Source organism: Rattus norvegicus, chromosome 3 (genome assembly GCF_036323735.1).
Source record: "Rattus norvegicus strain BN/NHsdMcwi chromosome 3, GRCr8, whole genome shotgun sequence".
NCBI classification, from domain to species: Eukaryota; Metazoa; Chordata; class Mammalia; order Rodentia; family Muridae; genus Rattus; species Rattus norvegicus.
The window spans coordinates 48,267,424-48,291,096 of NC_086021.1; the positions used below are offsets into that span (position 1 = coordinate 48,267,424).

A 23,673-nucleotide genomic window follows, 5' to 3' on the forward strand; every position below is an offset into this window, starting at 1 on the left:
CGCTTAAGCAGATAATGAAGATTGGTGTTGGAGTCTACTTAAAAACTATGTTTTCAATGGCTGGCACGGAAGATCTCTTCCCACTAAACCATCTCTCTTTATTCATTCAAATTAATCCTGCAGTGGCAAAGAAATCTTAGCAGGTATGAAAGACAAAGTAAAAATAAATAATTATTATTTCTTATCATCTCTTTCCTTGAGTGTTAGCTTAGTCCCAGCTTTCAAGGATAGGAAATAGTGAGTAGTCCAGGTAAGGGTCTCATCCATGCCAGCATTCAGAAATGACCACTCAGAACCGCAGAAACGCATTCTCCAACTCATGTAGAAAGATCTGAGTACACGTTACTTCCGCCTGTCCTTGTGGGTAGTTCATGCAGCTGCCCCTCTAACAGCAGCTCTGGATGGCGGCCTACAGAGTCCATGCACTTGCATTTCTTTAGTGCTTCATGTGGCACTGAAAGAGTTCCTTCTAATTAAAATTGTGCAAGCCTTTAGAGGATTGGATGAGATTTACACAAACCTCCACAGATTTGCAGCAGGAAGTCCCCGAACACTTTTCAGGATCTGGGTTCCATAACACATTCAAGAGACTTGGTTCTTTAATCTCTATACCTTTCAGTTCTGGGAAGATTGGCTTTAAAGAGGAACCTAGAGAGAAGAGTGACTTGGGGAAACTCTACTCTCTTCAAAGAACTTATTTAGGCAGTTTGTGCAGACATAAAAGCATTTGACTTAAATTCTGACAAAGAACAAATACGTTAATAAACAAATACACATGTCACACATCTCACGATATCAACCCAGACTAACAGGATGAAATTTATACATATGCATGTTCTAATTTGTTTAAAATTTTGGCTAATATCACGGACATGGGACTGCCTTCTCAATTCTGAAGCTCTTGTTTAATTTTGTGTCTCTCCTCCCAATTAAGGACAGAACCATGATACTAATTCTTCTTTCCCACTTTACCATCAAGGAGTCTCTGACAATGTGAATCACACTTCTAGAAAACTGAATCTTAAAGAATAATTTAGATTACATAGATGTTCATGTCAAAAAAAATGTAGAAGTGATCCTCCTGTGAAAGAGATAACACACAGAAAGTCCACCAACGTTATAATAGCTCGGCGACTGATGCAGCTCAGTAAAGTTTGCTTATCCACATTTGGTGTTCAGCCCAAACCAAGCATTTGGTGGGCTCGTGTCAACCTGTTTCAAAGAATCATTCCATCTAATCCCTTCTGACACTCTCAACAAGTCATTTTACATCATAGTGAATGCTGTTACAAACAACCACACACACTTGTGTGTGTGTGTGTGTGTGTGTGTGTGTAAAAGCAGCTTGATTCTAATGAAATACCCATACTCCATTGCTTTAATTTGCACAGGTTAACTACTTCATGAGGATTTTCATTTTCATTTTTAGACTCGTCCTTCCACATAAATAAGAGTATAAAGATGGATTAGACATCCATTCCAATTTCATTTAGATTTTAAAGCAAAAAAAAAAGTTTTTGAGTCAGAATATTGCTATGTTGGCCTCAAAATTCCAAGCCCTCTGCTTCAATTTCCCAAGAGCTGGCCTTGTTATTAGTCACAATCATACCCGCTGAAGCACCGTTTCTACTCAGTAAGTCCTTTGATTTTTGTGTATTCCTTTCTCGTGACGAACTCTCTCTCTTTTTCTTTTTAAATTCAGAACACTTTCTTACTGGATTTCTTATCTTTAAAATTAAGCTCCCTGGGACAGGCAAGTCACAGAGCAATGTTCACTTTATCAGGAACTGTTGTCTCCTCGGCAAATACATTGCTTAAGTACCATCAATCGATACATCTGGGACAACGGGAACTGTGGAATCAATTTAGCGAGAAGAGTAAGTGTTACCCAGTAACTATGCACCTATGCATTAAAATATTTCTTTTTAAATCATCGGACTTCAATCTCTGGGTAGCTATTTGAGATATAATCCCAGATTCCTTCATTCGATTTCAGCTGGCCACTGACCTTCAGTGCGAGCATTTAGAATTCATCATCAGGCAGCGCTCTGCTGGGATAAAAGATTTGGGGATTTATTTTCTATAATGCACATTATTTGTAGTTTTCATCTTCTGCATTACTTACAAAAGCCTAAGGTCTAATACAACCTTGACTAGCAGAGTTCTCGGTACAAAAAAAAAAAAAAAAACAAAAAAAACAAAACAAAAAAAAAAAACTTGCACGCTGAGTTATTTTGCAATGCAACTTGACTTCTGAAAACTACTTCTGTAGTTGCATGAGAAAGACTTTATCTCATCCCTTAAGACTCATTGTTTTCACTTCTGTTTTAATACTGAAGAGCCGCTTTTTCCATTGAGCCGCTCCTGTGACTAAAAGTGTCACAACCTAAACTACCAAAAAGTAGATAACCCTAGGTACTGTTTGGAAAGAATTGTGACCCACTGAATTACTGACTTTTGGTACAAAAGAGGCTTAATATAGAAAGTAATACTAATCCTTGCTCATACCACATAGCTGAAAGAAAATGATCTCAAGGACGAGGTCATATGACAGCCTTTTAAAGTTGTTACAGATAAAAGGAACAAACTTGTGAATTCTTGATTGAGATGATTGACAGAGATGGTAGAAAGATAGGAGGCTCTCTTATAGGTCTTAATAAGTTTGACAAAACTATTTATATGTCCCAGGCTAGCTTCCAATTTATGGTGTCCAGACTACCCTGGATTAAAGGCATGTGCCACCACGCCCAGCCAGGTCTTGATTTTTGTTTTTGTTTTGTTTTGTTTTGTTTTCCCATGGTATCTCTGCATGACTGTGTCAACAGGGCAGTGAATTTGGGAGTCAAATGTTCTGAGACAGGAAACCTTATCAACTTCCATCCTCTACTCCACTCCTACCCCCTCTCTAGTAATTTAGTAGACCTCTACTTCTAAAGCTCATTGCCAAACCCAACATCAGACTTACCTAGCAAATCTGTTACTGCGAATTCACCACATGTCTACATTTCTCTACAAAGTCAAACCATGTTAACAGGCACGCACACTCATATAAATGTACACAGGACATTTCTTACTTATTTTTAAACAAATTTTCCCATCACATATTTTTCTTCTTATAAGAATATTATTCTAATTAAGTACACAGTATTATCTGGATTCGGAACAGAGTTAAGAAGGCTATGCAGGAATCTCAAAGACTTCACTATTCTGGAAGCTGTCTTATAAGAGGTCAAGCCCACAATTCGCCTCGAAGGAACTGAGGAGACTAGGGACCTGCCTAGCACAGTGTTAGTGGCTCTGGCTGTAGAGCTGCCTCATTCAACGGAGTTTGGTCTAGCACCTTTCAGTGAACATTCAGACACTGGCTTTACCAATGGCTAGAGTTACCCTTATGCATGCTGACAAAGACCAGATGGCTACATCTCTAAGTCGGAATCCAGCTGGCTTAGCATGATGGTTGTTTGTCCACACCATTCGTGAATTTACAACCCTTATGAGCATACAAAACACACCTGGTAAATAACAGCCCGAAGTATTGACGTAAATACCTGTCTTGTGTTCTGCATTGTTCACAGGGCTTTCTTGGGTGAAGAGGGAAAATACCAAATATTAGTAAAAATTTAGCATATGCTGAACTTCCAAAATTATCAAAACAGAGAATACTCTTAACCCCCTTCAGATATCTCATTGTCTATATTGTTTTATAAATTCTGAAGAGATGGAGACGCGGGCATTAACCCTGTTCTGCATTCCTCTCCACTGATCAGGAAGACTGTGGGTACTGTGTTAAAGAGGCTTACAAAACGAAACTCATGTGGTATTTCTTATTTACCTGAGAGTAATCCAGAGCATTTTGAACTGCTATCTTTACCTAAAATCCACCATTTTAAAAGACGACCTCAGAGAAAAATATAATAAAACTGTATCCAGAACAAACCTCAATGACTTCGCATTTTTAGTTTAACATCGGGCTTTTCAGAGGCCTCTGTCCCTTTAACCACTTGTTTTAAGCCATGGACAGCCCCTTCCATGACATTTTGGGAGTGGACACAGAGCTTTTGCTCCATGTGGCTTTAAGCTGTTTGCAGACAGGGCTCCAAAGGCAGCACAAAGCATGGCTTCTCCGTGCCCTGGAAAACAGGGAATTGTATAATTTGTAATGGATCGTTTTTTATTCATCACACAATCACTTCAGGATTCATGTGCCAAGTTAGTAACATCATATTAAACAATGAACTGGCTGCGAGTCCATCCATAGTAAATGATTTCAGGTTGAGGACTTCACCTTAAAACATACACATCCTGGAATCCGGCTCATGGCTAATATTAAACCAAACCCAAATGGTGCTGAGTTTTTGATCGCACTACTAAGACTGAGTGCTTGGGTGACAAGCCTGTGGTCTTTGGGAAAAGGAAAGAAGATAAAAGCATTGTGGAAGACATGAAGCTCTTTGAGCCCAGAAGTGGCAAAGCTGGCAAGAGGATGAAGATTGAACTAGATACAGTTGTGACACTTGGGACCTGCATGTATCTGAACTGCTTTCCATCTGCTTATAATAACCCAAGATTTTGTGCTCCCATTAAAGTTTTTTTGGAGGAGGTCTCAAGTCTAACGGGATGTGTGAGTGAGCTGAATGAGTGCTAAGTTTATGAGTGTGAATTAGAACTCTCTTACAAAGAAAATCCAACATCAGATGAGAGAATATTTACCAGCTGTTGTATGATTTTTGTTTATTCTTCTGCCTTACTTCCTCAACATTTTCACTTATTGCATCAGTGTATAGAACAAGATTGGAGATTTGCAGAAGAATATGTACAAGGGGAATGAATGTATTGGGAAAGGTGCCTACCTTTGGAACATAATCTGAGCCATCCAGGCCCATTTGTTTCCTATTGCTCTAAGTGAATAGTATAGCCTATTCATAATTCACTCGTGAGGAAGTGTTGTTCTATTTAACTTGTGGTTCTAAAGGTTGAGAAGTCCAAGATCAATAGCTGGGATTTTTGGAAACTGCCTTTCTACAGTACATTATACCCTGGCAGGAGACATCACCTGGGAAACAGAGCAAGGACAAAACTGGTTTTGTTTTCTCTCTTTTACTCTTCTAAGTCATCCTCAGTAATGCCACTATACAGCACATTATGATTTCACCTAAAATTAACTACTACCTAAAGACCCTCACCTCCAAATGTCATTTATATATAAGTCTCAGGGTAAAGATTACAGCCATTGAACTTTGAGAGACTCTAAGATCATAGTTTCAGCAAAATGAGAAGGTAAATGGTGTCAAGGAGAAGGTATAAACTAAAGGAAGGGGTTAGTAGGGTCTCTGAGCCAGGACAACTAGAAAGGACCAGTTTATAGAAGCCCAAGAGCTACAGCAGAAACTGCTGCATCATGCGTCCTGATCTTAACTAGAGTTTTTCAGAGGAAAAGCAGGGTGTTCTTTGAACCTGTGGTTTAGAAAGTTCACGGGAGAAAGGCAGACTGGATTTGCATTTGAGAAATAAATGACCAGAATTATTCAAGGATGGCTAGAAAGTAAGGTATTGTGTTGGCCAAGCACAACTGTATTTCATGTAATTGTGTCAAAATGCTTATGCAATAACCATCTGCGGTAAATTTTGGTATAAAACCTGTTGAAAAATTGTGACTTTAAAAAAATTGTATAAACTAGGAAAACAAGCTTTTAAGTCTCTTCCTCCTCCTCCTCCTCCTCCTCCTCCTCCTCCTCCTCCTCCTCCTCCTCCTCCTCCTCCTCCTCCTCCTCCTCCTCCTCCTCCTCCTCTCTTTTTTCCCTTTCTTTGAATTGCAAGTCATCTACTCCATTTAAAAATAGTGGAACTAGCTAAGGAAGGGCTCAGTTTTATGCTTTCTTTTAAGATGCTGCCATCTAGCGAATCTTCTGTAAAATTACACTGTGATCATCTCAAGTTTGTATCTTGCCATAATCCCCACTTTAATAATTTATGTTTTCTGCCATCCATACAAAAAAATGTACATTCAATAAAATGTACTATGAGAGTCTGGAGTGGGTTTCTGATATGATGCCATGGCTGTGACCACAGAGCATTAATAACAGGATCCAGTAGGTGAACTTGGTGCCTTCTTCATAGTCCATACTTTATGAATAATTAATAATGAAATAACGTACAGACTTTTCTTTGGGTATTCTAAGAAAGTTAAACTCTTAAAAATGTATAGAAAGATAAGTTTGAAAAATTCTCTTGTTAAAAAACTATTCCTCTAATTAGAAATGTGAGTGAGTAGAAAGATCACTTAAATTTTATGACTTTGTTTTTTTGTTTGTTTGTTTTTTTCCAACACAGAATTTCAGATATATGAGTATCTCACAATGCATGGTAACAAATGTGCTTGTCTATTAAGCTAATTGTGAATCTTCAAGCCCAGATTCTGATGATCTCTAAGTCTTCTTGTTGTGGATTTCTTGTATTGCTTCCCAGTCAGTTTCAAGAGGTGTATTACTATAGATAATTTCTTGCTTATATGATATATATTCCTCAATTTGGGGTAAAAATGGTACAAATTCATCTCTCCACACGAGAAGAAAACAGTAATATAAGGTAGATATTATAGATAAGGTGTTCCTTTTGTGAAATAATAGAAATAAAGTCATATTCTAGTAAGTATAGTTTTTGTGAACTGAATTTCCAAGACTAAAAGCCACACCTGTATTAAGAATTCTACAAAGTTGAATAGAATAATGACTCAGAAGAACACCAGAGACTGTGGAGAGCTTGAATGTGGTACTGTTGGAGCACAATCATCTTAGGCTACCTTTAGTCTCATGCATTGTTCGCCTCTGGGTGGGAGCTGCCCTCCTTGTCACTATCAGGTGCAATATTTGGGAGTGTTCTAACAAAAGCAATTGCCTTCACCAGCCAATAGACTTAGAATATCATTAGAGAGCATCTGGGACCTGTAACAGATTTTTCTATTTTCTTACATCAACCTGATATTCATATGAAAGTACTTGAGAAAGTGACACGATTTATGACTTTCTTTTGTTCTGTTACTCATTGCAGGAGTAACACACATCTGTGTCAGGTACTGGCATGAGTCTCTCATGCTCAGTATTACCCCACTTGGTGGATGTTGGAGAGTTCTTTCCAGAGGTTGGACTTTCCTTGCCTCAATGGATGATCTATGGATTTGTTTTGAGACGATAGTTGAAATACAGTTCAGTTTGGATTCTATTTTGTTTCTGAAGCATTTGGTTCAAAGTTAACCATTAAGTTTCTTTCTAGGGGCTGGAGAGATGGCTCAGTGGTTAAGAGCACTAACTGTTCTTCCAGAGGTCCTGAGTTCAAATCCCAGCAACCACATGACAGGCATTTCGTTTATTTCTGGTTTTAGATGTGTTAATTTGCTTGAATTTGGCCTTTTCCCTCCAATATCTAATTTTGTGTTTTACTGTGGCCTGTCTATCAGAAACTCCATGATATACAACCAATCGAGAGGGAAATCCAGACAGATAAACTTAATTGTGGGATGGAAGGAATTTTATTGGCTAAGTTGGAAAGCAAGCTTCGCACCCATCTCCCAGTATCTTCAGTGTCTACACATTATCTGTAAATATTCAACATGGAAACATCCAGGGCAAGTCTTAGATATAGTGGAAGAAAAGGACAGGATGAGAGATAAAGAGGGAGTGTCTGCCAAAAGTACTATGCAGATTTCACCCAAAGCGCAGGTCCCTAGCCAGCAGAGAGTAGCTTGTAATGTTGGGGTGGAAATGGGAAACGAATTGAAAAAAAAAAGGAAATATTTAGAGAGAAAGTATTATTTGGTATTCCTCCGCATTTTGTGTTTGATGTTTTCATTAATTCAAATTTGGAAAAAGTGGAAAACTAAAGATAATTTGGCTTACCGTTTCCTCGCTGGAGAAAATTTTTTTGTTTCTGGGTTGATGTTCTTTGTTTGGGGCTTTCTTTGTTCTTTTCTCTTTTTGTTGTTGTTTGTTTGATTTACTGTTCTTGCAGCGTGTTATTGATCAATTTAAAATTTTATCTCATCTTGGTTTACTTTTGGAAATTCATTTTCATCTAGAAATTTGCCAAGTTCTTTACATTTTTTAAACTCACTGCAATATCCTTCAAGAGAAGGCCTGATAAGCTTTGAAATTCCTTGATAATTACGGTAATGGCCGTCCTTCCTTGCTAATCTTATTGACTTGGGTCTTTTCTCTCTCCTGTTTGGTTGGGGTGGACTAAGGCCTTGTTAATCTATTTATCTTTTCAAAGAACCTCCCCTTCATGTTATTGACACTTTGTATTATTTATTTTGTTTTCTACTTCACAAATTTCTGCCCTGATTGTCATGACTTCTCTCCCTCTCTTATATGGTGTTTGTTCTTTTTCCAGAACTTTTAGTGTGTCTATTAATTTACTTATTTGAGATCTCTCTTATTTCTTTTCTTTTTTCCTTCATTTCCCTGTTTTCTTTCCTTGTCTTTAATTTATTTGTTTCATTTACATTTTTACTTTGTTTTCTATTGTTAAATATTTTTAATCACGTTTTTCCCACAAACTCTTCCAGATGTCCTTCCTCAACCCAACTTCATGTTCTTTCTCTTTTTAAAAAATAAGATTTTAAAAAGACAGTCAACTACTACAAACCAATCGATTTCTTTATGTAAGCATGAAGAGCTACAAACTTCATTTCCATAAGTTTAAATATGTTGTGTTCTCATTTTTATTTAATTCTAGTAATGGTTTTATTTTTTCCTTGATCTTAATGTTAAATAGTGTATTATTTAATCTCCATAAGTTTGTGTGGGGTCTGGAGTTTTTCTTGCTGCTGTAGTTCTAATGCATTGTAGTCAGAGGGAATACAAGGACTGATTTAAAATTTCTTCTATTTACTATACTTGATTTATGGACTAATGCATATTGTATATAATGAAGTGTTTGAATGGCATGCTATGTAGATGTCTGTTAAGTTCATTTGATCTATGATTTCGTTTCATTAAAATATTCACTCATTTATCTATTATTTGTGGGAAATGACTTGTCTATTGGTGACAGTAGGATATTGAAGTCACATCTACTATTGTGCTGGACTTAATCTGTAACTTAGTCTCTGACAGTACTTATTTTATGAAATTAGGTATGCCAGTTTTCAGGACATATATGTTTAGAATAGCAATGCATTTTGGTTGATTGCTCCATTAATAAGTATGGAATTGTTGTCTTTACCTTTTTTCACTAGGTTTGGCTTAAATTACATTTGCCAGATATTATAACAGCCCGCTGTGCTTGTTTGTAGGGCTATTTGCCTGGGATAGATTTCCATTTTTTCATTCTAAAGTAGCAATTTGGTGACACAGTGTATTTTTTTTTTTTTTGGAGTCAACAAATATATGACACATGCGTTTTTTGATCCAATCTATTAGGCTGTGTTTGCAGATTAGGGAATTGAGACCATTAGCATTCAGGGTTATTGAAAGCTGGGTATTGATTCTGGCCATTCTGCTGATTTTGTAGGGTATTTTCTTTTTTCTTCCCTCCATGGCTTAGTATGACTTATTTCTTTCAGTAGCCTCATGGAGGGATGATTTATGCTTCTCTTACACTTGTAGGACTTCTTTAAGTGTTTTGTGTAGAGCTAGCTTAATGACCACCAATTTATTTAGACTATCTCTATCACAAAAGTTCTTATTTTTTTTCCTTACATTAGGGTCATTAGCTTTGCTGTATGTAGCACCCTGGACTGGCAGTGGTTATCTTTCAGAACTTAAAACACATCATTCCAAGACCTTCTAGCCTTTAGACTTCCAGTTGAATAATGTACCATTCTTCTGATGGCCTTTATATAGGTCTAGGTGTTTCTGCCTTGCAGCTTTTAGTATGCTTTCTTTGCCCCATTTATATAATGTTTTCGTGAGAGCATGATTAAAGGAAGTTCTTTTAGGTTTTATCATTCTGAATAGGCATCTCTTTTCTGAACTCTGCTAATTTTTCAATCCTGACTCTTTAAAAAATGTTTTCTATACATTTAGAATAAGTTGCTTCTCCTTCTCTTATGAGTACAACTTGTGATCTGGTCTTTTTAGAGGGACCTTATACATCTTGGGATTCCCACTAATGTCCTTTGCTCACTATCCTTGTTGGATTCCTCTAGTCTTTCGTCCTTGTCTTAAAGCTCAGTGTTTTCTCCTCTTACTGGTCCATTCTATTGTTGAGACATGGTTAAATTTTTATTTAGCTACTTTTGATCTTACTTTACTTACTATGACTTTTATATCATGTTAGTTTTTCTTCAATAGTTTTTTTTTCTTTTTTGAACTCTTTCATATCTTCTATCCCCCTCCTTATTGTGTTTGGCTATTTGTGTCTTTGAACATGTTTATGATCATTATTTCAAGTTGTCTCTCTAGGAGGTCATCTAACTTACTCATACTAAGTATCATTTCTGCAGGAGTAACTAATTTTGAAGGAGTTATGTTGTCTTGTTTGCTAATGTTTCTTTTATTAATGCATTGAGAAATGCATTTGATGAGACTTCTTTGCTTGGTTTAATTTTAGTCAACTATATTCTTTTGGTTGGAGGATTTGTACTGTTCACATGAGATTCGGATGAAGAAGTGTGGATTGTATAATTCAGAAAATAGCTTTTGTACATCTGAAGCTCTGGATACCTGGCATAAACTCTATAAAATTCCCTCAGTAGGACATTAACTGGGAGAATGAGAGGACTTGTTTGATACTACCACTAAGTAATTTTCATACTCACATAAGCCTCAAGGACTACTGCAAGACAAACCACCACGTACAGAATGAAGTATACTCAGATTTTAGTTAAAGTGATTAGAAAGGGGAGTGGAGTAAGATAAATAAGTAGAACGGTTTAGTATTTGATTGACTTTGAAGGAAAGATATTAAGGTAGGCAAAGTAGCCAGGAGGGGAAAGTTGAGATCTAGTTAGGATCTACAGGATTTAGAGATTGTTACATTGATGGAATGTTATAATTAAAGAAAAGAAATGGGGGCTAAGAATGAGAACAAGAAGAAAAGCCATGGGGGTAAGGGGGAGTATATAAAATGGGTCAGCATAGAAGAATAGAGTAGACCAGGCTAGACTAGAAAAAAGTAACTTAGAGTAAACTGGATGGAACAAAATAAACAACACCCCCAAAGCAGCTGAACAACAGACAAATGAAAGCAAGACCAGCATGAAACATGTGTGTATAAGTGGATGGTAAACGAGGGAGGAAGCATGAGAAAAGGAAGGACTTACAGGGTGACTGAGAGCACAGATGCACTGAGGTGAACGGCAAAGATCTTAAAGCCTTCTGTTTCTAGTTGGTGCTATGTGGTGCTGTATTGCAGAGGATAGGACAGGGGTCTTTAGCTCTACAACCTGGATGTCCTTGGGACTCTGAATCTGTTGGGGACTGGGACCTGCTACTATCCTGTTATAATATTCACAAATAGAATTTAAGCAAACCCCTTCTATCTCCCACAAATGAACTCTGAAGGGTTGCCTAAAGGGTGGAGGGAGTTATGGGTCAAATGTTGTGAGCTGGGGCATCAGACGGGCATGTTACCATTCAATATATTGCATTAGGCTTGAGACATTTGTCCTTAATGTTCCTTCCTAATCATTAAGCAAATTGAAACCTTGTATGTTCTTCCCAAGGGCTGTTTTGTTGGCTTTGACCTAGCGCATGCGGTTGGAAATGTTGAACTCCACTTACATGACTGGGATGTTGACTTTGCCTGCTGGTGCTCCTACAAGGTAGCAAATAACGCCTGACATCCTTTTATTTCACATTGCTTTTAATCTAAAGAAAATGCTTGGTCCCCAACTTACATTCTATTTCTGTCAAGGCCATGTTTTCTTCTTTAGAAACTAGTGAGGTCATATGATAAAGTAACATGAAAAATAACTTACTTCTATTATTCCTACAGCTGTAGAAAATTTATTCATTAAATGTCTAGGCTACTATGAAAATAAATTAAATATAGAGAAAGACTCCATACTTAGAGCTTAACTCATGTTGATTGATGCCTTTAAACAGTTTTTGTGGATATAAAAACTAAATTACAATATTTTACATAGATAAATTAGTAATTATTTGGCATAGAGCATTTGAACAAATGCCTTGAAATCTGTTAAAACTTTGTTTAGCTGCTACATACTAGTGATACTGGGTATTCCATGGATACTTCTCGAATGTCCCGGAGGAAGGACATAATGCATGTAAACACAGTAACATGAAGAGCAGCCAAAATAGAACTGTGTGTTGGAAAAAGGTCAATTTCTAAAGTAAGAAGTGTGCAAGTGCTCAAAATGCTTAGTAGTCCAAATGGTTCTACTCTACAAGGACTGCAGCTTATGCATCGGGTCTTTTGTTTGTTTTGTGCATTCCGTGCATATTCTGTCCGTTAAATGTAGTTCCATATATAACTTTATGCATCCCATATCTGTGTTTTGAGCATTTTATGTCTCCCTCAATGTGCATGTGTTAGCATTTTAATGAATCACTGGTCACTTTTAGATGCCAGCCTTTTGCATCTTGTCTGCCCCTACCCTGGTGCTAGAGTTAGTTGTCCTACAAGCGAGAACTGGGCCAGCTAAATTTTCAATATGTGCCGCACTCTCCAGAACCTCACTCTGCCCTAATCTCCTACCTCAATAATCTAAATAAAATTCGGTGAAAATAACATAGCCACACATTTTTTCAACTTAGTAATATTTTTCATTTGTTTTCCTTAACAGTAAGATCCAATATTCTGTTTTTCTACAGAAGCTCAAATAATCACTAATTTTGAACTGGTCAAAAGTCATGGGTTTATTTAAAACAAATAAGAATAGTGTTTATACCTTTCTCATGTTTACTGGCAAACCCATAAAATTTCACTTCCTTTCCAGTATTTAAATTCAGGAGCTGGAGGTCTGGCTGGTGCCTTCATCCATGAGAAACACGCTCACACGATCAAGCCAGCGTGAGTAGTGTCTCCAAGTATTTTTTCTGTTATGAATGAATTGATGTATATTCCTAAGATGTTAAACATTCCTAAAATTGCTCATGAACAGGATCTAGACTAAATTGTAATTATTTTACCACTCCATTAACAATGCTGTGCTTTCTCAGAAATAATTGCTTTCCAAAGACTTCAATTGGCTGAACAAGTAATTTATCAAAAAAAAAAAAAAAAGAATGAAAGAAAGAAAAAAAGAAAAAAAGAAAGAAAAGAAAAGAAACCTTAAGTGCAAAATGAGTTCCTGCAACCATGGAGAGCCAATGGAATAATGCAAAAGCCCTCTGGAAATTTATATTTTTAAATGTGCTGCTTAGGCTTGCCAATTGCTGTGAGTACAATCTGTCTCCTGACCCAAACCACAATGTTGGGGCTATCGCTTGAAAGTCACAGGTTGTGTTTTTAAGTTCCCCAATTCCAACGTGCCAGATGAACCATTGGAAGCGGGATCTTGACCAAGTTCATATTGCTTTGCCCTCTGAGTTGTCCAGCTAATCTTTAGAGTAAGGGCAGCAGAGTGAGAGCTCCTCCTCCAAGAAGGAGGAGGGAAGAAACAAGAGGAAGAGTTGGAGGAGACAGGGGAGAGACCATTGTCTGACATAACTGAACGAGCCACTTCAGGGAATACACGAATGGACTCAATATCAAAACCCAAACTGAAGAGAGAAAAAAATGAAAAGTGAAAGAACCAGAAGGCAGAGAAATATCAAGGTCATTTAGGGCTATTGGAGATGATGAGGGGGTCTCAGATATATTGACCCTTTGCTGCAAGAAACCTAAGAAAGGTGGCAGGAGGGGTGGCAATGCTGCTACCCTTGGTCACGCTGGCTTTGGACCTTCATGAAGAACTAGCAATAAGCTACCCAAGAAATCCACCAAGACAATCCCGCCTGTCCTGACCATTGGTTCTGAGGTGCAAGAAGAGAGAAGGACTATGAGTTAGAATGAGAAAAGGCAAATGAGTCTAGATGTTAATAATACCTGGGGAGAAGCTAGGCTGAACCACACACATCATCTAGGCTAAGGAGACCTATTTATGTGATTCATATCCTAAAGTAATTGGGATTGATTTTGAAACACATAAGCTAGTCACCCTTAGCTTCAGCACCGTGTTTTTTCTTGCCTATGAAAGAAACTTGAGAATCCTAAACTATTAAACCTGTGCAAAGGGTTGAGTGCATCAATTGGCTGAACAATAACACACAGTCAGCCCTTTCTCACATATGTATATGTGCTTGTGTAAAAACACACACACACACATATATATGTGTATATATATATATATATATATAATAGGTTTGTAACAATAATTAATGAAGAGAGAAGAAGCCATGGATTTGAAAGAGAGCAGGGAGGGAGGGATATATAGGAAGGTTTGGATGGAGGAAAGACAATGGGAAAATGATGTATTATATTATAATCTCAAAATATAAAATAAAATCTAAAAATCTCCACAAGTAAGAAAGGAAAAAAGGAAAGTTGGTATGGAGGGAGGAAAAAGAAAGGAAAGAAGGAAGCAAAGCAAAGAAGAGGGAGGGAGAGAGGGAGGGAGGGAGGGAGGGAGGGAGGGAGGGAGGGAGGGAGTTAGGCAGTCAGAGAGGGAAGTTGGGAGGGAAAAAGAAAGGAAGGAAAAAATCTGTGGGAATGATAAAGCTTTGTAGAAGTGGGAGCTAGAGAAGCAGTTACAAGATGTCAGTGGACAACTCAACTTCGTGGAAAATCTTCCCTCTTTGTTGGCGCCTGTCATTTCACACCAATCCATAGGAGATCTGGCTATGTAGGGAAGAGAATTGCAGGGACATTCACTGAAAGAGGGGCATGAACAAAATAAGATGAACTCTTAAATTCCTCAGGCCTACTAGACCTCTTGGATGTGGAATCTCTTCAGAATGATGGCGGGGGGGGGGGGGGGGAGTCAGGCAAGGGTGTGGGTGTGAGAGGGCGAAGGCCTGGCACGAGGCTACCTGAAGCCATAGCTGCCATGTTTACTCCTAATAGGCCTACTTTGAGGTTGTTTTAAGTTATTTAAGCTAGGTAAGACTGGGAGTGGGTGTCCTACCCTCAGCCCTCCATGGGGATGAGAAGAGGGAGCAATTCTTTTTCTAGTTGCCTGTTTTCCTACCCTTTCCCCTCCCTCCTTCCAGTCCATTTGAAACCTGGGGATTGTTCACATCTTCATTTGGATACCAAAACTGTCTTTCCTTTGTCTTTGATGCTAGCTTGGGAATGAAGAAAATATTATTAAAAAATTATACATTAAAAAATTTCTTATTCCTCATCAATATAAATGAAAGACAAGCAGACTGTGCCTAATGAAGGCCTAAGTGTATTGTTACTCAAATTTTATCTGCCTCTAAAGCTGTCAGTGTCACAAGCTAGCTTGTAAGGAATATATTCTATCCTGCAAGACTTAATTATACGTGAAACCTGAAGAAACTGAATAGCGAGCCATGGACTGACTATGCAAAAGTAATACTGGCTGCTTCATGAAACTCCTCACATTTTAGAATAAGTGTAAATACAAATGCAGTACACAAACACATCGATGCATTTTTATTTGATGATGGGATCTCACTGTCTGCCTCTTGTTTGTATCTGCCATGGAGATTAAATAATATCATTCTGCATCTTATTTGTGTTTGTTCTGAAGTGTGTTCCATGAGGTCATAGAGAAGGCCATGACATGATGCAGTACTGTTGGCTAGTTTTCTGTGTTCCTTAGCCACTGGGCTCAATGATTTAACCTTTAAAGAAATTACATCTGAATTAGTAGACCTTGGATCACCTCCCGTTGCTGCAATTCTCTGCATATTAATCCTAGAAATTTAAGATCATTTTCTGCATGTTACTTAATCATGTCTGAAGTCTCTTCAAGATTTCAAGCTTCTAAAATTAAAAGGTGCTTTTTCTTTGGACAATTACTTAGCCAGGCATGTATTTTCCTGGAATATATTGCTGTCGGTACATGAAAGAGTCCTCTATATCCCAAATCTTCAGAGAAGAATACATAGTGCATGTTAAAAGAATACTGCGCATATTTTAAGCCATATTTTTGGAGTGTGTGAGTGTGTGTGTGTGTGTGCTTGCATGCATGTTAAAATGTGTATATTATATGTGTGGTGGTACTTTATGCATATGTATACCTAACTGTGAAGACCAGATGTTGATTTTGGGTCTGTTCCTCTGTTGCTTTCCACCTTGTATTTTGAGACTGGGTTTCTCAGTGAACCTGGAGATCTGATCTGGCAAGGCTTGATGGATAGCAAGTTCCCACAGTACTCTTGTCTCTGCCACTCATGTCTAGGATTGCAGCTGTGTACTATCCCGGCCAGCTTTTTACATAGGTGATAGGGATCTGAACGCAGGCCCTCAGGCTTCCAGGACAGGACGATGGCTCAGAGGATAAAGCACTTGCCCAAGCATGAAGACCAACATTTGTATTCTGAGAATCCATAAAAGTCCAGATGTGGTTGCACACACATTGCAGCATCGCCCTGCCTGTGGTATAGGTGCAAAGAAGAGCATCTCCAGAAGTTCAGAGGGCAGCCATTAAGTCTGGCATAGTCAGAGTGAACAAGAAAGCAGAACATGAAGACAGATATCCAAGGTTGTCCTCTAAACTCTCTACATGTGCACAGTGGCATATGCCAAACACAGGATTGAAACATGCAGGCACATACAACACACAAATACAGTAGACACATATGTATATACAACACAACGAAACATGTGTTGCTATCATTTCATCTAGTTTAGCCATTCTCTCTATAATATAGAAAATATAAGAATTTGTTTTTTTAACTTGTGTGTTACAAGTAACTATGTCAGCTATGCCTCGTTCTTTGTTATTTAAATTGGGTTAAAAGATCTGATGTGTGATATCAAGTTGAAGGGCAAACCGGTTACAGATGGTCAGAGGAGAAAGTAATTTATAGATGCTTCAGGCCATGCTAGGAGATAAGCTCTGGCCTACCAGCAGAGGTCTGTTGCCCTTGACTGCTCTTGCAGTACGTGAGGAACAGGAAGGAACGAGTATTCTCACCTGTGCTTCGTTCTGTGGAATCCCTAAATCACGGCGTCTTGCTGGTGTGCAATGCCAGCAATATTTCGGCATGTTCAATGTACTCACCCTAAAGGTAATAATGTCAGCCTCTACTAGAGACACACGTTTTGTGAGGGAAAAATAATTTTATCTATCTATCCCAAGGCACTAAATGCTGCCACTTAATTTTGTTATATGTCACCAATTCATATGAAGTTACATAAATATATTCAAAACTTTAGGAAGTGTAACACTGGGTGACACTTCTAAAACTGTCATTAAGACATTCTCTCATCCTTACTGGATGGGAGTGGAGCTGATTCTCAGTGAACGTGTAGCATTTTCCCCAAATTGCAAGTATTTTTCTCAAGCACAATTGTTAACCCCAAAGTATATGGTTTCTGACCTTTTAGCACATCAAGTCATTCTTGACTGTCAACAGTTTCAGTGGACATTTGAAGGATTGACTGAATTTCTGTTCCCGAAATTCTTTCTCTAATGTGACCTTATTTCTACTCTACTCCTCTCTTCCTTCCTCCTCTTCCCTTTCTTCTTTTCCTTCCTTTGTTCCTTCCTTTTTTTAGACTTTCAAGGCAGATTGTGTAGGCGAGGCTTGTTTGGAAATCAGAATATTCTACCTCAGCTTCCGAGCGCCTCACTCATGACAGGTGTGTCAATCATACTGAGAAGGAAGTTCCATTTTTGATGCTTATTTTGTATTTGTATAAGCTGTGGCTCAATGTCTTTGAAAGATAATATTTTGATATACTGCTTTTTAGCTAGTCAGCCTGGCATGTGGATTGGCTTGAATCAGGCTTAACCAGCCAGGCTGTAGTACAGAAGCCTGGCTTTTGCGTTTCTGTTTGTTGTTCATTTCTTCATGTTCTTAAAGTTTCTCTCAATGTGATGTCAGAATGACTAACTCCAAGGCTTCCTGTTTCCAGACTTAATTCTCTCCTCCAAGCCTAGGATCATGTGTTAATTCGTGTTAGGGACTTAGAGCTCTGTAAGAGAGGGATGTTGCAGACTTGCACAGAGCCTGGTGATCTAATCTTGTTTGTGATGGGGGGCTTAGTGCTTTGCCGAAGTTTCACGTTGTGCTTTGCACTGTTTTCCTTCTTTATACATCTGCAAATCAAAGAGCATCCCTGGGAAAATGTTAGAGGAAGATTGAAAATGTCAAAATACGACACTCAATTAGATGGGTTCCATAAACAGACGTGATGCTCGGTAAAGCTATATTGAAATTGAAGGTTGTTTTCTTTGGAATAACAATTATCACGCAGATATCACATATAAATTGAATTTCAAAGTATCTATGCTAATACTATTACCAATTAATAATTGTATTTCCGTTGTTAGCTCTGAGGCTTCAGTTGTTTTATTGTGTTTAATAAAACTTCTAATTGCTATGCCTTCACCATCATCATAGAACTGAAGATAAAGTTGGCTTTTGTTGTTTTTGTTAAAATATTTATTATCATATGAACAACCTTGATTCAAATGCAAGAGTCTAAAGGCTGTCATGACACAATTGCTAAAAACAGCTTTTGCTGCTTGAAAAGGCTGACATCTAGTGGTTAAAGATGTTATTTCAGATAAAGAAATTGTCTTCTTTTAACAAATATATATGTTTTGTATATATATATATAACATATATATAATTTATATATATTATATATAACACATATATAATTTGTTAAATATATATATATATATTTGTTAAAAGTATATATAGGTATACATAAATATTCCTCTTTTAACCACAGTGCTATGTATATTGCAGCAGCAGTCTGATAACGAATGCTTTCAAAGAGATAAAGAACAGGATATGGGTAGGAGTAAAGGTATGGTGATTTCAGGTGTATGGTGAGTTTGAGGTAAATTTTAGATGTTCATTATGGATGTGGGAAGAACAGTTATGCAGAAATGAGTGGTCCATCTGGTGTGGAATGAATCCCAGGGAGTGAAGTACATTCTAGAAGGTTAGTATTTGCTATCTAATGTTGGAGTGTTTTTGCTGCAATGGCTCTATTAACCTGACTCATCCTGTCTATACCAAGAATTTTACTCATTTGCTGCTGTAGTTACAAGGCACTTGTTGCACGTTATCTATAGCGAATTACATAAGCTATTTCTAAGCTCTTTTTTGTGGGTGAGGAGACTGTTAGAGGGCTGAGGCAATCTACTCTGTAAAGATCAGAACTCAAGCAATCTCACCTTCCTATTCATCAAAAGGCTTTCTCCCTTCAATGTCACATTTTAACCTAGCCCACACTTAAGAATTATGATATATTATGGCTAGCTAGGGATAAATTACATTTTGAGAATCCCTCAACAGATACTTATGATGGACTCCTGCTCAATATACAAAGTTAACGTCCCTAAAATATGGGACTCTATTTTAATTTAAATTCTTTGAGAATTTCGATTGTAGTCATTGTATTTTTCATCACTGCCACCCCTTCCTTTACCCCCTACAACTCTTCCCATGACTCCCTATTTCTTTTCAAGCTCATAACCTCTTCTTCCATTGCTATTATTACATATGTACATGTATGTTTTTATAAACATAACTCACTGGGTCCATTTAGGGTTGCTTATATGGGTGTGTTTAGGGCTCACCACTCAGGATTGGATAAGCTATCAGGGAGGTTATCCCAAAAGAAGACTGATTCTCCCTCTCTCAGCAGCCATTAATTATCTATAGTTCCGTATCACATGAGACCTTGTGAGATCTCCCTCCACCATCCACATGGGTATGTCAAAGGGGTTGTCATTATGTACATCATGCTCCAATGGTGGTGCATGAAATTGGGGTTAGGCTCCCCACTCTCATTATTCTTTTCGTTTTGATCAGCTGTGATTTCCCATAGTGATGTACATCTACAAAGAGAAGCATCATTCGTGAGAGGTGAAGGTTTACTCTTTTCTGAAGGTATAAGGAGGATAAGTATCTAGAATTCCATTGGGAATTTTATTGGTTTAGGGCAGTGGCAGTTGCACAGTATCCTCTAAGATTCATGACCTGAGTAGCTGCCAGTAGTTGGCTAGGTTGAGCATCCATTATGATTTCCCTACCATTGAGTAGACCTTAAATCTATTTAAATGGATGCTGGTTACTCCTCAAATAGAAGTATCAGTATGACGCCACTTAGGGTATCTTGCTATTCTAGTCATTGTTGTAGTTCATTGGCTTTACGGGTGGCTAGGACTTTTGGTTACCTCCCTGTCTCAGTAGTGAATATTACAATTTTAGCTACTATGACAGCTAGTCCTCATGTAGGGGGTTTCTAGGTCCATTGCAGCTTTAGCCCTTTAAGTAGTGTGTCTGTAGTAATGCTCAAAAAGGGGAAACATTGTCACTCCAAGTAGTATAACTTCATTTAATGTATGTGTACAAATATTACATATGTCTTCCTAGGTAAACATAAAATAATATGAAAGTAGCACTTTAAATTGTAAAGGCTTAGCAATCACAATATGTGACAAACAACACTCAAATGCCCTTGACTTTGTATTAGCTTTACAAATGTCAACCACTATATTCCATGTGGTCCAGCATCATGTTTGTCCCTTTGATTTAAGAACTTCAATATGTGACATCTTTTTTCTTCAGGACTTTTTAGGCTGCAGAATTCAATATTCAGCCCCAACCTGCTTTAATAAAAATGGATATTCTGCTTTGAGAATTGTAGTGGATCGGATGCACAGAAAAATGATTTCTGTTCACAATGTTAAACACAAACAGGGCATTCAATGTTATTGCTCTTGCAACAGGATCAGCAGATCTTCAAATGCCCCCATTGTGTTTGATGTCCTGAAATTTTTACTTCCATTGGTGATGGTTTGTGGATATTTTAGGTGGTCAAGAATGATGCCTACTGATAATTTTGATAAAACTTCCCTAATTTTAGTGAACACAAACACACTTTTTTGTAACCACTTAGAGTCATTTGACTGAAATATTAAAATAGAATTGACATTAAAAAACCCTATCAAGGGCTTTTGTCCTAGCTATTGTTACAAGTAGTGTTCAAGTTAAAAAGATTCTGGCTAATTCTAGTGAGTGGTTGAAACAAATTTCAGATCTCAAATGCAGGTTATTGTTGTTTTGACCCTTATTATGCATAAAAATTAATTCTCAGGGAAGTCTAATACAGAATAAATATGTGCATCAAAATGTCCCACCAAAAGACATTAAAGATTATAAGCTTATACCATGCTTCATGCACGTAAACAATTGATATCTGTGGATATAAGCTTATGCAAATTCATTCTGTGGATTTGATATTTTCCATATCCACATACGTCTAGAGGCATGTCCCAAATGCTACCTAAAATATAAACTTTGTTTCAATTTCTTAGTGACCTCATCTGCCCCTCCTGCATAACGCCTCCAAGTGTAAATACTCTTAGGAAAGGCATTCTATGGTCTGAAGAGGAAGGTGCTTGTGTAGGAGTAACTCAACTATGGTAATAGTTTTGTTTTTTTTGTTTTTGTGTTTTGTTTTATTTGTTTGGTTTTTGTTTTTTTCTAATTCTTTTTTTTTCATCTTTATTAAATTGGGATTTCTTATTTACATTTCGATTGTTATTCCCTTTCCCAGTTTCTGGGCTAACATCCCCCTAACCCCTCTCCCTCCCCTTCTATATGGGTGTTCCCCGCCCCATCCTCCCCCCATTACCACCCTCCCCCCAACAATCACGTTCACTGGGGGTTCAGTCTTGGCAGGACCAAGGGCTTCCTCTTCCACTGGTGCTCTTTCTAAGCTATTCATTGCTATCTATGCAGTTGGAGCCCAGAGTCAGTCCATGTATAGTCTTTGGGTAGTGGCTTAGTCCCTGGAAGCTCTGGTTGGTTGGCATTGTTGTTCATATGGGGTCTCGAGCCCCTTCAAGCTCTTCCAGTCCTTTCTCTGATTCCTTCAATGGGGGGGGGGGGGTCCCGTTCTCAGTTCAGTGGATTGCTGATGGCATTCGCCTATGTATTTGCTGTATTCTGGCTGTGTCTCTCGGGAGAGATCTACATCCGGTTCCTGTCTGCCTGCACTTCTTTGCTTCATCCATCTTATCTAGTTTCGTGGCTGTATATGTATGGGCCACATGTGGGGCAGGCTCTGAATGGGTGTTCCTTCTGCCTCTGTTCTAAACTTTGCCTCCCTATCCTCTCCCACGGGTATTCTTGTTCCCCTTTTAAAGAAGGAGAAAAGCATTCGCATTTTGATCATCCTTCTTGAGTTTTATGTGTTCTGTGCATCTAGAGTAATTCGAACATTTGGGCTAATATCCACTTATCAATGAGTGCATACCATGTATGTTTTTCTGTGACTCAGGAAGATATTTTCCAGTTCCATCCATTTGCCTATGAATTTCATAAAGTCAGTGTTTTGATAGTTGAGTAATATTTCAGATAGTTTTAATCACTCATTTGTGTAAGCAAAAAATTTCATTGCTAGTCATTATTGTCATCAAATTTCAAATTGTGAGAGTTCCACATTATCTGAGCATTATCCAGCATCCAACGCATACATAGTAACAAAGATTTTTCTACCAGAAAAAATGTTTTGAGTCAACTATCCATTTATGAAATTAGTCCCTACTTGAAAATACTTCATCAACTAAATTGACATCCAATTCTATCAATCACCTTGTGAAGTCCCCTATTATAAATAAGAGTTGATATAGAAGAAGCATAATGAAATTCATTATAAAGTAAGATAGAGAATTCACAGTGTAAGTGAAGTTGGAAGACTGTTGATTCATAATAATGGGCAAGGATATCCCATAGTTTGAATTGTTAGCATAGGTAACTGAAGAAACTTAGGAAGAATTTTAAATCAAATAGCTGAAATATTAGAGATTTTAGAGAAAAATAAACTGTTAGAAATATCTCCAAGATTTTGTGGGAAAAGTTATACCTCATATAAATGGAATTATATTTTGCCACCATAACATTGCCTCAAAATACAAATTGAAAATAAACAATGGATTTGTTTCTTCTTTTTGAAAACTATAGAATATGACTGGAAAAATAGCTCTTCAGGGAAAGGGCACTGGCTACTGTTTCAGAGGATCGGGATTCGGATCCTAGCACACACACAGTGCTTCATTTGTCTGTAATGCAGTATCTCACCGTATTCTGGCCTGATATCACCAGGAATGCATGTGGCACACAGACAACATGCATAAAAACTACCTATATACATAAAAATAAATAGCAGAACAATCATATTAAATGTTTTTTTAATTTCAAATTTATCCAATTATAAATCTAAATCTTTTATTATTCCAACCTCATATCATTTTTGACTTATTTATTTTTGCTTTATGTGTAACAAGCATTTGTCTTTGCAGCATAGAGTACCTGCCTAGGCCAAAAGGCAGTGTCCCATCACCAGAACTGGAGCTATAGATGACTGTAAGCAGCAGCATGGGTGCTGGGAACTGAACATCAGTCCTCTGCAAGAGTGGCCAGTGCTCTTAACTGCTTAGCCATGTTTCTAGTCTTTTGACTTATATTTTAAGTCAATGCTTTAATAACTATTTTCTCTATTATAAATAAAATTTATTTCAGAGGACATTTCTCTGTTTTAAAATAATGATGAATTCTAGTGATTCCT

General features: G+C 37.7%; 1 protein-coding gene across 1 annotated transcript in view; it reads left to right on the plus strand.

Moving 5' to 3' along the window:
* Kynu (kynureninase) overlaps positions 1-23,673 on the plus strand; it is a 150,711-nt gene that overhangs the window by 79,138 nt on the left and 47,900 nt on the right. Inside the window, 2 exon segments of the mRNA NM_053902.2 lie at positions 11,663-11,761; positions 12,899-12,972. Coding sequence (NP_446354.1) covers positions 11,663-11,761; positions 12,899-12,972 — 173 coding nt within the window.